General features: G+C 44.3%; 1 protein-coding gene across 1 annotated transcript in view; it reads left to right on the forward strand.

Annotated features, from left to right (window-relative positions):
* The window catches only part of LOC126412947 (discoidin domain-containing receptor 2-like), an 813,081-nt gene that overhangs the window by 792,301 nt on the left and 4,758 nt on the right, over positions 1–16,022 (forward strand). The window contains exon 15 of the mRNA XM_050082842.1: positions 7,788–7,994. Within this exon, the coding sequence (XP_049938799.1) occupies positions 7,788–7,994 (207 nt within the window). The remainder of the gene's footprint in view (positions 1–7,787; positions 7,995–16,022) is intronic.

Genomic DNA, 16,022 nt, shown 5'->3' on the forward strand with positions numbered 1-16,022 from the left:
CCCTAGTTTCTTTATCACACTATAACTGCACTATTCCCTTAGCGGGATGAGGTCGGTTGAAAGCCATACCACATTGTACTGTTTAGTGATAACATAAAATATATAAAAGAATAAAAGATTCAAGCTAATTCTTATTATAATGATATTCATTGACGATTTATGAACAGGATCATACACAGTTGTGGTCTTCCAAAAGAGGTGATCCTGAAACGGTCACGATGTTAAGAGTTGCTCTGTGCGATACTGCATTAGTTGGTAAGCATCGAAATTGCTAACCGTTAAATTAGGAGAAAGAGGGTGACTTTGTAGGTTTATAGGTACAGGGAAGGTAACTGTGACGAAGCAGTGGGTAACAGAAAATATTCTTCGACTGATCAACGAAAAATATTTAGGAAAACAGACGGATACATCAATGTAAGTCACTTAAACAGGAAGTGCGAGATAGCCCAGGCGCAAGATCTGCAGTAAGAAAACCAAGAAACTGAAAATAAATTATCTTCCGAGGTCATCGTACAGAAAAGTCAAAACAGCTTTCGGGGAAAACAAAAGTAAGGACGATAACGCAGACAGCGGATGCCATGTGGAGGACTTGCATGAACACGTGATGGAAGAAGAAATTGGAGACCGAAGGTATTCAGTATTAGAATTTAACAGAGTTTTCGAAGGCCTGATACCAAATAACGTGGAAGAAATAGAAAACATACCTTCGGAACTTCTAAAATCGTTGGGAAAGAGCAGTAGCTGAAAATCTATGCAGGTTGGTGTGTAGAATTGATGAGACTCGAGACAAAACATAAGACTTCCGGAATAATATAATATGAGTAAATCATAGGGAAAGGCGGGTGATGTGCAGTATTTAGAACTCGGTAAAGGAAGGATGAGAACGGATGAACAATAAAAATGACCTCAGACAGTGTTTCCGGCTTTCACCTCACTAGGACGTAAATAGTATACGAATAAGTCCAGAATATACACTGAAGAGCCAAAGAAACCGGTACACGTGCCTAACATCGTGTAGGGCCGCCGCGAGCACGCAGAAGTGCCGCAATACGACGAGGCATGCACTCGACTAGTGTCTGAAGTAGTGATTTAGGGCTGTCCGTACATCCGTGAGAGTACGAGGGGGGACCGATGACCTCGCTGTCTGGTCTCCTTCCCCGAAACAACCAACCAACCAGTAAGAGGGGGTGGAGATCTCTTCTGAACTGCACGTTGCAAGGAAACCCAGAAATGCTGAATAATGTTCATGTCTGGAGAGTTCTGTGACCAGCGGAAGTACGTATTTAAACTCAGAAGAGTGCTCCTGGAGCCACTCTATAGCAGTTCTGGACGTGTGGGGTGCCTCAATGAACTGCTGGAATTACCCATGTCCGTCGGAATGCACGATGGACATGATTGGATGCAGGTGATGAGACAAGATGCTTACATACGTGTCACCTGTCAGTGTCGTATCTAGACGTATCTGGGGTCCAACATCACTCCACGTGCACACGCTCCACACCATTACATAACTTCACCAGCTTGAACGGTCCCCTGCTGACATGCAGGGTCCATGGATTCATGATGGTGTCTCCTTCCCCTTCCACGTCCGTCCGCTCGATACGGTTTGAAAGTCGTTCAGTCATAAAGGGTCCATCAGCAGGCCTTCGGCCCCGAAAGCTCATATCGATGATGCTTAGCTGAATAGTTCGCACGCTAATGCTTGTTGATGGCCCAGCACTGAAATCTGCAGAAATTTGCGGAAGGATTGCATTCCTGTCGCATTGAACGATTCTCTTCAGCCGTCGTTGGTCCTTTTCTCGCAGGATCTTCATCTGGCCGCAGCGATGTCGGAGATCTGAAGTTTTTCCGGATTCCAGATATTTACGGTACACACGTGAAATGGTCGTATGGGAAAATCCCCACTTCATCGCTACCCCGGAGAAGCTGTGTCCATCGCTCTTGCGCCGACTATCACATCACATTCAAACTCACTTAAATCTCGATAACCTGCCACTGTAGCAACAGTACCCGATCTAACAACTGTGCCAGACACTTGTTGTCTTATATACGCGTTGCCGATCGCAGCTCCGTGTTCTGCCTGTTTATATATCTCTTTATTTGAATACGCATGCCTACGCCAATTTCATTACCGCTTCAGTGCAGATTGAGGACAATCTGAAGAAAGACGAAAGTAATGCTCTGTATTAGAAATGAGATCAGCGATATGTATAACATCAAATTGACACTGAATTGACGAAAGTCAAGGGACACCTTCGAACATTGTGTTGGACCCCCTTTTACCCAAGGGACACAAGGGACTCGGGTCGGTCGTCTGCTACCGTAGCCCATGCACTCCATATCTCGCCGCACTATCCCAAAGGATGCATTCGTTGTGCGTTTGACATTTGTTCTGCTGTTATTTCACTCTATGTTGCTTGTCTCTTAGGACTGACAACTCTACGCAGAAGCAGGTGCTTCGGTCGTCAAGTGAAGGCCATCGGCTACTGTTTTGTCCGTTCAAAGAGATAATGCCTGAAATCTGGGATTCTCGGCACACTGTTGACACTGTGGGTCTCGTAAGAATGAATTCGCTAACGGTTTCCGAAATGTTATGTCCCATGCGTCTAGCTGTAATTATCATTCCACGTTCCAACTCTGTTACTTCACGTTGTGCGGCCATAATAAAGTCGGATATCATTTCACATGAATCGTCTGTGTGCAGATGATAGCTCCGCCAATGGACTGGCCGATTACACCTTGTGTACACGATACTACCGCCATCTGCACATGTGCATATCACTATCTCATAACTTCCGGCACCTCGATGTAGTGTCCATGAATTTGATAAAATGATGACATTCCGGTACCTTGGAAGCAAAATAACATCTGACGTGTGAAGGAAGGACGATGCAAAAGTCAGACTAGCACAGGCAAAGAGGGCATTCCTCGCCAAAAGAACTAAACTTAGCATAAAAGAAAGAAATTTCTGAGAATGCACGTTTGCAACATAGCATTATATAAGGGTTCTTAATGCACCGAGAGTAAACTGGGAAGGAACAGAATTGAGATGTTTAAGATGTGAAGATATACTCGTAGATGGGTATTAACAATTAAGTGGATATTTAAGAAGAGACATGCGGAAGCTGTCAGCCGAATCGGCTAAGAAAGAGTCGTATGGAAAGCACTGACAAGAAGAAAGCGCACAATGACATCACATGTACTCAAACGTCAGCGGAATCTTACATGATACTAGAGGGATCAGTGGGGATTGAAAACTGTAGGAGAAGACAGCGACTGGAAGAAATTCGACACGTAACTGACAACTTTGAGTGCATGTGGTGTCTGGTACAGGAGAACGTGTTATGGCGCACCAAACCAGTCAGAATACTGATGATATTGGGGTAATCTGGGAGGTTGGTTGGTAGGTGACTTGAGGTAGAAAAGAGAGATTGGGGAATTAATGGGATCCTTTGTTTGGGAGAGAGAAAGGGAGAAACGGGGTACATTTTACAGAAGAGATAAAATGGACAAGTGATATAAATTTCCGATAGCAAGAGAATATATGGAATGTACGTGCACGTAGAGTCTAAGATATGTTGTTATCAATACGGCCTCATACTATGTGTGATTGAATTTGAGGTCGTGAGAAATGGAGAAGTATTCTATATGGGAGAGGTATAACTTAACTGCTAAATGATTTTTGTAGGAGAGGGTGAAAATATGCAGGAAGCATAACTGAGGGGTTTGCGAGGAATAATAGAACGTTGCAAGAACAGGTATACAGGTTACCCGATAGATGAGGATAGCCAAGATTAAGATTTTGTAGGTATGGAAAATAGTCGAGGATTAATCCCGGTGGTCGAGGGGTTAGTATATTTATTCTCTTGTGGTCTTTCTTTCAGGTAGTTTGTAAATTCCATATTTATTGACTGTCAAAGCTATTTCAAGGCATTTTGTTTTAGAAGGATTTCTGATTAGGATCAGTGGATTGCTCCAGGACTTGAAATGGAGGGACTGAAGATGGAGGAACTGAAGATGGAGGGACTGCTGAGATTTCTGAGGTTGGAACTGATGGCGAAGAAGACGACATGTAAAAGAGATAAGCGGCGGGAGGGGCCTGAGGCAGGACCGAATGGCGTACAGAAGCTCAGCGTCATGGAGCACACTCGCAGTGGGAAGGGTCTTCCTGGAGTTGGTGTTGTTAATGCTGACAGAGACAGCGTTGTTGGATAGCTCAAAGATGAAACCAGAATTCCATCCGTGGTAAGAGTTTGATTTGAGGATAATTACCCAAAATTAATGGATTTTTCGCTTATTCAACCCTTGAAATGGCTCATGTTCAGGAGGTTGATATCGGAAGAGATGTTTGGCCAGAAACCGCGCTGTTTTACAGGAATGCGTAGGTAGTGGTTCCTCTCTTTATAAATGGGTAAATGAGTTAGTGAGGGGTTAATTACCTCCTGCTTACCACTATCAACCTTACGCTTCCACGCAATTTATTCACGACTTGATGCTCTTGTACAGTCACAAATATCAGTATATTTAGTCATAAACAATGAAATTATAAACAACCACTTAAATAAACGAAAGATAATAATGAAAGATTGATGTCCAGTTTTTCCAACCACCCAGTTGCTTTATACTCAGCTTGAAGTACTCGTAGTTCTGATAAGGAGCTGGCGAAATCACTTAAAGGACAGTTTTGAATTACTTAGGGCGCTATCTGCGCCATCTCGTTCCAGTCACAGCCTGGAGAGTGTCTCGCCAAGCTCAGCTGTAGACAGAAGTAGATATACTCCCTGTTCCATGTGTGACAGTTCCGTTTACAGGATGTGACATGAGGATGACTGAAGCCCAGATGACAGATGGTTGCCTTCTACATTCTTAAGGACCTGCTGGGGTGAAGATGAATATTCCGATAGCTATTCAGTCACTGGATGGATAGCGCGGGATAACAGGATGATAGCAGGTCTAGTGGCTAGTTTTCAGCTGCTTAATATAACCTTGCTGAATGATATCCTGTATTGGAAGAGACTAATTTTTCTATATTTTGTCCAAAGTCGAGCAAGCACTTGATGATTTCTCACATGAGGTCGAGTGATGTTTCGCACTTGGAGCCGCTGAACAGGCACAGGCATAAGCTTACCAGATACATTGTGCAGGGTCTGCCCAAAGTGAATACCTGCTAAGTGAATGTGAGAACTATGAGCCGTACGGCTGAACAGGAGTCAATGGTTCTCAGAGCGTTTGCGAAGTCTCCCTTCGATGTTCGTGTTAATTTTAGCAACAAAATGTTACGACCTGTCACATTTTCAACTGTTACATGGTGCCGGTTGGTAAATGAGTAGGTGTAGATAACGGCTAGGTACATCTGATTTTAATCCGAAGAGTTCTGTAGCGGTATCGCGTATATAAAACAGTCAAATGTCCATTAAGAACAGCTGACACTTCGTTGAATGCTGCGTTCTATTAACTGCAAAGAGCGGGGATACAAAAGCGTAATAAAATGTCAGATAAATACAAACTAAACACAGATATTATCAGGTACACCATATCCTCTCCATTCTTAAAGAGGATTACCAGCTGAATGGAGGGTGCAACTGCGATGCCATTAGGAGCATACACAACGGGGTACATATTTTTCCATCTGGTCCTCATTTGCTCAACATGGGCTCATATCCACATATGGCTGCAATGGATATCGTCGTGTTACAGAGACATATGACCTAATCTTGGCACTGTGGTTCCTTTGTTCTTGTTAACTTCAAGGAAACGGCAGTTATGTAAGGTATTTCATCTCCCATCGCTTCCAGAAGTCATGCGTAAGTTTCTGTCGGTAATGGTACTGCTTCCTTGGGCCTGTGTCGTCGTAGCGGTACGCACAGTTAGGTACTACGTTCAGTTCTTTTCCAATAAGAAAAAGCGTTCGAATCAAGGAAGTGTAGAGATCGCCGTCAGCTTGTACAAGAGGTCTGGAGTTGATCAGAACCTCAATGACAACAGGTGCAATGTTAAGGCACTCGTCTGTCATTGTGACCCTCCCGAAAATGAGCGATACGGGTGGCTTACAAGGATGGTGCTTCTTACGTAAGAGGGGCGTTCGGTAAGGCAACACTTTTTTTTTTATGAAAGCTGGCTTTTTAGAGTCAGGAGTACAATACACCGTACTATTCAGCAACTTTTCGGTGCAAGAGCGTTTTCAACATAATCTCCGTTCAATGAGAAGACCTGACGCCACCTTGATGTATCGGCGTACTTATTCCGGCGTACTTATTCCTTGCGCCAAAGAGAAGGAAGTCTGCGAGACACAGACTGTACATTGGATCGTGAGAAACACTACCATGAAGTTTTGTCAGCTCCTCTAGGATGCGCGGACTGGTTTGTGGCCTTGTGTTATCATGGAGAATGAGAAGTTTGCTTGCTTGCCTTTTTGTGACGGCGAACACGCTGAAGTCGATTCTTAAATTCACTGCGGGTAGCACAAGATGCTTCAGAGTTAATCGTTGCTCCATGGTGGAGGACATCGCACAGAATAAGCCCTTCAGTCAACATTATTTCAATTCAATGAGAAGACCTGACACCGTGCTGTATCGGCGTACCTATTCCTGCGGAGTACACCTTTCTTTGGGCAAAAGAGAAGGAAGTCTGCGACATACAGGCTGTACATTGGATCGTGAGAAACACTCCAATGAAGTTTTGTCAGCTCCTCTGTGATGCGCAGACTGGTTTGTGGACTTGTGTTATCATGGAGAGAGAGAAGCTTGCTAGCTTGAATTTTTTGTGACGACGAACACGCTGATGTCGTTTTTTAAATTTAATGAGGGTAGCACAAGACGTTACAGAGTTGGTCGTTACTCCATGGTGGAGGAAATCACACAGAATAAGCCCTTCAGAGTCCCAGAAGATATTCGCCATACGTTCACCGTCTTAGGGTGTGGCTTTGAACCTTTTCTTCGTAGGAGGGTTGTGGATGAACTCTCTTCGGAGGAGAGTTGGTGTGGTGCCACTCCATGGATTGGTATTTTGTTTCCTGTTCGCAGTGATGAACCCACCTTTCGTCGCCAGTGACGAGTTTCAACAAAAGTTTGTCACGATTAGCCTAGAAATGTGTAATCAGTTTTGCACAAGTGGTCCTTCGTCGCTCTTTATGGTCTTCTGTTAGGCGGCGAGGAACTAAACGGGCACACACCTTTGATTACCCCAATTGGTGGATGAGTGAGTGAGCACTACCAACAGAGACTTCCAGCTTTACAGCAAGGTGCTCGATTGAGATCCGTCAATGGCCTAAAATGAGAGTGTCCGCAAGTTCCAACATTGCAGGAGTCACAACTGTGTGCGGCCGGCCAGCACATGGGACAGTTTGAGCGACCTTGATCCAATGATGACAGACGCTTTATCCAACGACTCATCGGGCTTACGTCCACTGACTAGTCCGCGTAGACATTCTGGGAGCACCCGAAGAGACGCGATTGCCGCTCTCTGCTTGTAATGTTCCTCCGTTAAAGACGCCATTTTGAAGACTACATGTAGCGCAACCATCTTTTGTAACTTCATGAAACTATAGGGGCTCAAGCAGGAATATTTCAAAGTGTCTCACACCAAACTCTACATTTTTTCAACGAACGTTGGCCGAGAAAAGGAAAAAGAATTGCAATACGTACTGAACGCTCTTGTATAACTACAAGCGTTGAAGCCACGTAACGAGATTTAGTTCCAGGCATTAGATAATTTAGTTTTATGTTTCGCTGCATTTTCTAGTAGAGGGAAAGATGAGAGTGAGTAGCGTGTGCTTTGGCGTTCGGCAGACTCCGGCTGCAGGAGGAGGCTTGCGCGCTGTGGCGGCTGCGGCACCCCAACCTGTGCCAGCTGCTGGGCGCCAGCGCGCCGCAGGACTCGCCCGCCTTCCTGGTGGTGCAGTACTCGCAGCTGGGAGACCTCAACCAGTTCCTGCAGGAGCACCTGGCCGACACCGTCACCTCGCCGCCGCCCTCCTGCCGCGGCCGCACCCTCAGGTACCGTCAGCAACAACCCGAAGCGCCAGCCAGGGTGGCCGAGCGGTTCTAGGTGCTACAGTCTGGAACCGCGCGACCGCTACGGTCGCAAGATCGAATCCTGCCTCGGGCGTGGATGTGTGTGATGTCCTTAGGTTAGTTAGGTTTAAGTAGTTCTAAGTTCTAGGGGACTGATGACCTCAGAAGTTAAGTCCCATAGTGCTCAAAAAATAAATAAATAAAAATAAAAATAAAACAGCCCTAGGCCCACACGTTTCGTTGTTTTCTTAATGCAGAGTTTGTTGTTTATTTATTTATTTAACATGGCTACATTAGGGCTATCAGTCATATTGTGTTTAATGCACGGGTTCTCCAAGTTTGCCTCTAATGGAACGCTTTGAGAATCCTGGTACTTTGATTGAACATGATGTTTAATTTGAAGATTAATGAAATAAACAAAATTTTGGAAATGAGGAAAACTTATTTTATTCAGTGATTACTTCAGTTTCAGATCATAAGCAATAACACAAAAATCATAGTAAAATTTTGAAAAATAAGGATACTGTTCAAACAAACACGCCACGTTACTAATAGTCTTTCGTGCAGCACTTATTCACTCCTAACAGAACAACAATATTCCACGGAACACAGTTTGGGAAACTATGATCTAGCCAGTCATTCTGCATACACTCTAAGAAAAACGACGTGCCACGAAGGATTTAACCGAATGGGTCGGAAATCGGTAGATGTGATGTACTCCTACAGACAGACAAATGATTATAATTTCCAAAAAAATATAGTGTAATTTATTCAAGAGAAAGAGCTTCACACATTGACCCAGTCAATAAAGCATTGTTCGAGGTCTGGCCCTTAAGCAACCGGTTATTCGGTTAGCACTGATTGATCGAGTTGCTGGATGTCGTCGTGACGGATGTCGTGCAATACTCAGTCCAACCGACGAGTTAGATCGTCATAATTCCGAGGTGGTTGGAGGGCCTTGCCATAATGCTTAGAAACTTTTCAGTTGGGGAGAAATCCGGCGAGCTTGCTCGCGTATGATGTCATTTCTGGAAACCCAGAATCTACTCTGTAGGAATCAACATGGGTTCCGGAAACAGCAATCGTGTGAGACCCAACTCGCTTTATTTGCTCATGAGACCTAGAAAATATTAGATACAGGCTTCCACGTAGATTCCATTTTCCTTGACTTCCGGAACGCGTTCAATACAGTTCCGCACTGTCTCCTGATAAACAAAGTAAGAGCCAACGGAATATCAGACCAGCTGTGTGGCTGGATTGAAGAGTTTTTAGCAAACAGAACACAGCATGTTGTTCTCAATGGAGAGACGTCTACAGACGTTAAAGCGACCTCTGACGTGCCACAGGGGAGTGTTATTGGACCGTTTCTTTTCATAGTATATATAAATGACCCAGTAGATAGTGTTGTAAGTTCCATGCGGCTTTTCGCGGATGATGCTGTAGTATACAGAGAAGTTGCAGCATTAGAAAATTGCAGCGAAATGCAGGAAGATCTGCAGCGGATAGGCACTTGGTGCAGGGAGTGGCCACTGACCCTTAACATAGACGAATGTAATGTATTGCGAATACATAGAAAGAAGGATCCTTTATTGTGTGACTATATGATAGCGGAACAAACACTGGTAGCAGTTACTTCTGTAAGATATCTGGGAGTATGCGTGCGGAACGATTTGAAGTAGATTGATCATATAAAATTAATTGTTGGTAAGGTTGGGTGCCAGGTTGAGACTCATTTGGAGAGTCCTTAGAAAATGCAGTCCATCAACAAAGGAGGTGGCTTACAAAAACACTCGTTCAACCTATCCTTGAATATTGCTCATCAGTGTGTGGTCCGTACCAGGTCGGGTTGACAGAGGAGATAGAGAAGATCCAAAGAAGAGCGGCGCGTTTCGTCACAGCGTTATTTGGTAAGCGTGATAGCGTTACGTAGATGTTTAGCAAACTCAAGTGGCAGACTCTGCAAGAGAGGCTCTCTGCATCGCGGTGTAGCTTGCTGTCCAGGTTTCGAGAGGGTGCGTTTCTGGATGAGATATCGGATATATTGTTTCCCCCTACTTATACCTCCCGAGGAGATCACGAATGTAAAATTAGAGAGATTCGAGCGCGCACGGAGGCTTTCCGGCAGTCGTTCTTCCCGCGGACCATACGCGGCTCGAACAGGAAAGGGAGGTAATTACAGTGGCTCGTAAAGTGTCCTCCGCCACACACTGTTGGGTCGCTTGCGGGGTATAAATTTAGATGTAGATGTAGGCTGGACTTGGCAAGTACGAAGACATCAGTTAAAACTGTCGTCGGCTACGAGCGGACGTTATCTTGCTTGAATATAAGCCCAGGATGGCTTGCGATGAAGGACAGCAGAACGGCGCGTGGAATATCGGTATCATACGGCTGTGCAGTATTTGTGCTGCGGGTCGCAACGAAAGGGATCCTGGTGTGAAAAAAATGGCACGACAGATAATCACTCCTAGTTGTCCGGCCGTATGGTGGGCAACAGTGAGGTTGACATTCTACCATTGTCTGGAGACTCTCCAGATATATCTTCGACCTTTAATCTTATCGACGGGAGTAGAATTGCCTTAAGCGATGAGTCTTGCTTCGAAATTAGCCCCGATGACCAACGAGCACGTGACTCGAGTATCGCAGACGCCAGAGGAACACCAATATGACTGTCGCCCGCCGTATGGCCCGACAGCAAGAACTGATGAATTGGAGTGTCATTTCATTTCACAACAGGATCCCTTTGGTTGTCATCCGCTACACCATTACGGCACATCAGTATGTCGATTACATCGCCCCGTTTCGATGCCTTAATGGCGATCCATCCTGGGCTTACTTTTCAGCAAGATTGTGCCCGCCAGCACACGGGGAGAGTTTTTACTGCTTGTCTTCGTGGTTGCCAATCCATAACTTGGAAAGCAAGGTCGCCGGATCTCTCCTCAATTGAGAATGTTTGGAGCATTATGAGCAGGGCCCTATAGCAAGGCCAGGTTCTGACGGTCTAACACCCCGGTTGGACAGAATTTGGCACCATAGCCCTCAGGAGTACATTCAACTATTCTGTCAATAAATGCGAGGCCAAATAACTATTTGCATATGGGCCAGAGCTGGACCAACACATTGTCGACTTCGTTAATTTGTGAAGTTCCTTCTGTTAAATAAATGGCCCAGTTTTCTGAAGTTGTAATCATTTACTTCTCTGTACACGTACATCACACCTACCAATGTGCGTTGCATTCAGGTAATTCCTCCATGGTGAATGACTTTTTTTCGGAGTTCATTTTCTTGTGGCATATAGGTAAGGATGTAAGGTTAAAGGAAACCCTACACCAGGAAATGCTTAATAGTGTTTGTTGTTATCGCTAGGGAAGGCAGATTTGTTTAAAGCAAAGACCAGCTGTATTCGATGACTTCAGTGCCTTCTATAAGATCACGCTGACTTGTATTTTCGTTTATTAGCGAGTGAATTGATGGAAGTACAACTGATAGGGCACATGCAGAAGTATGCAATTGTGTTGTGTTCTTACATACAAATTCGTGTGTATTAACAGTGATTGTGGAAGGTATTTTTTGTGTGCCAAGTTATTGACTGTATTTTGTAAGGAGTAGAATTTCATTCGCGATGTTATATGAGAGAAAGGATTCCGTTTATAGATGCAAGGCTAGTATCTTTGGGTCATGCAACCTATTAACGAGAGAATGATGAGAAAATCGTACACTTTAAACCAATAAGAGGGATATAAATGAATCAGACAGCATGAAAGTGGTAGTAGATGTGACAAGAGAAAATGTGATTCAAAAACACTGTGAACACAGAACAGCCACTGTAACTGATGTTCACATTGCCAAACAACAAAGTAAAGGTAAATAAATAGCTAAAAGCTGTAGTACTTACAGTGGGAAGAGAAACACAGTTTACATAACGTGATTTTGTAATCCAAGGTGTGTTTGAACTGAGCACACTAGCAGCAACTGAGGTGAGAGAACTATTGACATTGAAAGAGAAGTGCATCAGAACACAAGCAATTAAGAGAGAAAGGATTCCGTTTATAGATGCAAGGCTAGTATCTTTGGGTCATGTAACCTATTAACGAGAGAATGATGAGAAAATCGTACACTTTAAACCAATAAGAGGGATATAAATGAATCAGACAGCATGAAAGTGGTAGTAGATGTGACAAGAGAAAATGTGATTCAAAAACAGTGTGAACACAGAACAGCCACTGTAACTGATGCTAACATTGCCAAACAACAAAGTAAAGGTAAATAAATAGCTAAAAGCTGTAGTACTTACAGTGGGAAGAGAAACACAGTTTACATAACGTGATTTTGTAATCCAAGGTGTGTTTGAACTGAGCACACTAGCAGCAACTAAGGTGAGAGAACTATTGACACTGAAAGAGAAGTGCATCAGAACACAAGCAATTAAGAGAGTAGAAAAGGCAGTGACGTATTTGGTTGAATAATACAAAGAGAATGGCAGATAACTGGTACAAGATGAGAGCATTTGCCTTACAGAGGGAAAACTGAATCCCAATGGGAAAGGCGCCGTTCTAAATTGAAGAATACTGACTCCCTGTTGGAACTACATTCAAAAAGTATAGCCCCTACTTCAAATGTAAGGCTAGTTTCGGTGCTTGTAAAGATAATCCCCGTGTACAAGCCCTGGCGCACACATCGGTACCAATGGAATGCCGTGTCAGCCTCTCTGAATGGCGTCATAGGACACTTTATGGAGCCAGCACACCATATTCCCAGCCGTTGTCAATTTTCGTTGCCTGGAGCCGCTACTGCTCCGTCAGGTAGCAACTGTATTGGCTGAGTGCACCCCGTTCCAGACTTCCCAAAAATGAAAAATCCCTAGCGTTACTGGAAATTGTACCTGGGTTGTTCGCATGGCAGCCGGCCGCGCTAAACACTCAGCTACGGAGGCGGTCAGTGTCCATCCTTAGTGATATCTTAAGTGCTATCTGTACTGCCATCGAAAGTGGAACTTAACTCGCGAATCATCTCTGCCTTTCCTTACGATTATGAAACGTCGTTTGATTTTAGTAACAGTTTACCTGGAGTTGTTAAATACACTCAAAAGCTAATTTTTATTTAGTCCTTCTTTCTACAGCTATCTTTCTATTCTATTTGAAATACTCTTGACAGGTCTCCTCTCCACAAATACCTAGGCGTATTAGAATTCTTGCAGCGCATGAAATGCATGCATTCATAGAAACCTACGTAGGCATAGTCAACTTTACCACTCATGTACTGCCTATATCAGCCATACCACCAAAACCTGCTCAGAGTGGTTAACAAGTCGATATACACTCCATGCCAATTTGACGTTTTCTGTAAGCGTCGTCATTATAAAGCACTTTTAATAATTTCTATATCAAGAAGGCGGCATGAAACAAATGTCAAATTGGCAACAAGCGTACTGCATGTGTCGATAAGCAAGTGGTTAGCATTTCCGCACAATCCCACTAAGCAGCTAGGAGTAACACTACTTAGCCGGCCGCTGGTGGCCGAGCGGTTCTAGGCGCTTCAGTCTGGAACCGCGCGACCGCTACGGTCGCAGATTCGAATCCTGCCTCGGGCATGAATGTGTGTGATGTGCTTAGGTTAGTTAGGTTTAAGTAGTTCTATGTTCTAGGGGACTGATGACCTGAGAAGTTAAGTCCCATAGTGCTCAGAGCCATTTGAACCATTTAGTAACACTACCTACATTCTGCATACAATGAAAGATTACACATTGGGTTCCTGATTTAAATACCGCATTTAAATATTGGCTCCTAGAGATATTCGTATTAGACCCCCTGCAAGAAGGAGGAAAGTACACCAGGACATGCTGAAATTTGGAAAATGCAGATCGAGGTCCATGGAGACTGAGATTAATCGTTTCGCGAGAATGCTGCTCGCTCTGGTCGGGACCCCACGACTGGCACGCAGATACGGAATCCATGCGACGAGGAGGGCGTGCTCAAAACTATGAAGGATCCCAGCGATCTCACAAGCGATCGTATAGGATTTTGGAGGCACGTTCAGTACCTCCATACAGGAAATGGGATTGCCTTCTGCAAGAAATATATGCGCGTGGACAGTGCGACGACCTCTTCGAGCGCCACGGACTGTCAGGGCGTCTACTATTCCCGCAGCTTTCCTTGACCACCGACAGTGGTGCGCCTAACGAAAACGTTGGAAAGAGGGCTGACAACACGTTATCCTTTCTGATGAGCTCTGTTTGTGTGTGCAGCATCACGAAAGGATGTACCCGTGTGTGGAAGCTCCCCGAAGACTGAACGTTTCCAGATTCTGTTTGTCATTCTCATACGGGTCCAGCACGTAATGTGATGGTACGGAATGGCAGTGACTAGACATCACGATCACGTCTGGTTTGCAAGGTCGATAATCTCGACAACAGCCGTTCCATTTCAGGTCAGTGGCTTTGTCCAGTCTTCGACGTCTCTGCGACGTTGTCTCTCACGAATAAAACGCAAGACTGCATGTAGGTCGTGCAATTCTGACCTTATTCGGCACAGAAGATATTCGGTTGTTGTCCTTGCTAGCTTGTTGTCCAGATCCCTCACCCACTGGAAACATCTGGTCGTGGATTATGGGGAGAACTGACATACCACCACTCACCAACTACTGTAATTGGTGAACTCTGGCCTGACATGGAAGCAAGACGTAGTGATGTACACGCATTTATCACCCAGGCTCAGTTCTGTTCGATACCTGTCTGTAATAGCGCGATTTTTGCCATAGGTGAGAGCTTTGTTATTAGATTTTACGTCAATTATAGCCTCAAACCAAGTACATGTTTAATGATGTCTTCTTCCTGCCACAGTTTATTTGTTATACGTTATATGTGTGTGTGTCTGGGATCTCCTCTCAAGCCCTGGACAGTTTCACCCAAAATTTGCAGACAGAAAACAAGCCTCACAAGTATCAACACTGTAGGGTTTATAACTTCTTAATTCAGATAGGAGCAGAGTCGTGTGCGTAAGGGTGCCCTACATCACAGGCAAGTTTATTGGGAACAATACCGGCCTGCCAAATGGACCTGCTTCACATAGCAGACTACATGTTAGGTGCAACAAATAGTCATCGGGGCTGCAACATGTAGGCTGCTGTGCATGGCAGGTGAGTTGTGCTGGATGAGTATAGGCCTGCTTATGGACACAGAGGGGGCGGAGAAGGAGACGAAGAGAGAGATAGCGAGAGTAAGGAGGAGGACACAAGCGGATAGAGGTGGGAGGATGAGGTGGACAGAAAGAGGAAGGAAGAGGAGGACACACAGGGGGAGGACTGTTCAATGTATGTGTCAAATGCGTTTGCAGGCAGAGCTAAAGGGAAAAGACAATATACACAACAAATAAAATTTCGTTATTTGCTACCACTACTAACATTGGAATTTATTTTGTGTGGACTGTAATTGCTAACCAGCAGCCTATGGGGCTGTATGTGGAAGGCAGGTTCGTACCAGTTGATATGTTATTTCCTAGTTGTATGAAGTGGTTATGAGTAACTGTAAGTGAAGTAAATTGTTAAAAAGAAGTTTCATGTTTGTTACCAATGCCGAATCTGCGCTGCATACAGAACGTCGTAAACGATAAACAACAAGGCCTACTTTGGGCAATCCGTTTTCTGCGAAACAATTCACCATTGTCTGAAGCATTATCGGGACATTACATCATAAAAGAAATGTATTCAAGAAAGTGGATCTCTATAACATTATTCATTTAATTTTGTTTCCTTTCCCGTGAGACAGGAAGACGAATAGCACATCTTGAATGTTTGAATATTCCCACAAGTGTATCTATAACACTTAATAATACGGGCAGCTGCAACGGTTTCTTCCCATGCTGTCTACTTTGGAGTTTTCGAACGGCCTTAGCTTCCTTTTTCCATTTGCAGACGTCAGCACATGTGCGAGTTGGAAATTTCAAATACCTTTATTTGAATGTTGGAAATGTGATTTTTTCAGCTTTAAACAGATCGCTTCTATCGACGGACTATAAA

Source organism: Schistocerca serialis, chromosome 1 (genome assembly GCF_023864345.2).
Source record: "Schistocerca serialis cubense isolate TAMUIC-IGC-003099 chromosome 1, iqSchSeri2.2, whole genome shotgun sequence".
Lineage (NCBI taxonomy): Eukaryota > Metazoa > Arthropoda > Insecta > Orthoptera > Acrididae > Schistocerca > Schistocerca serialis.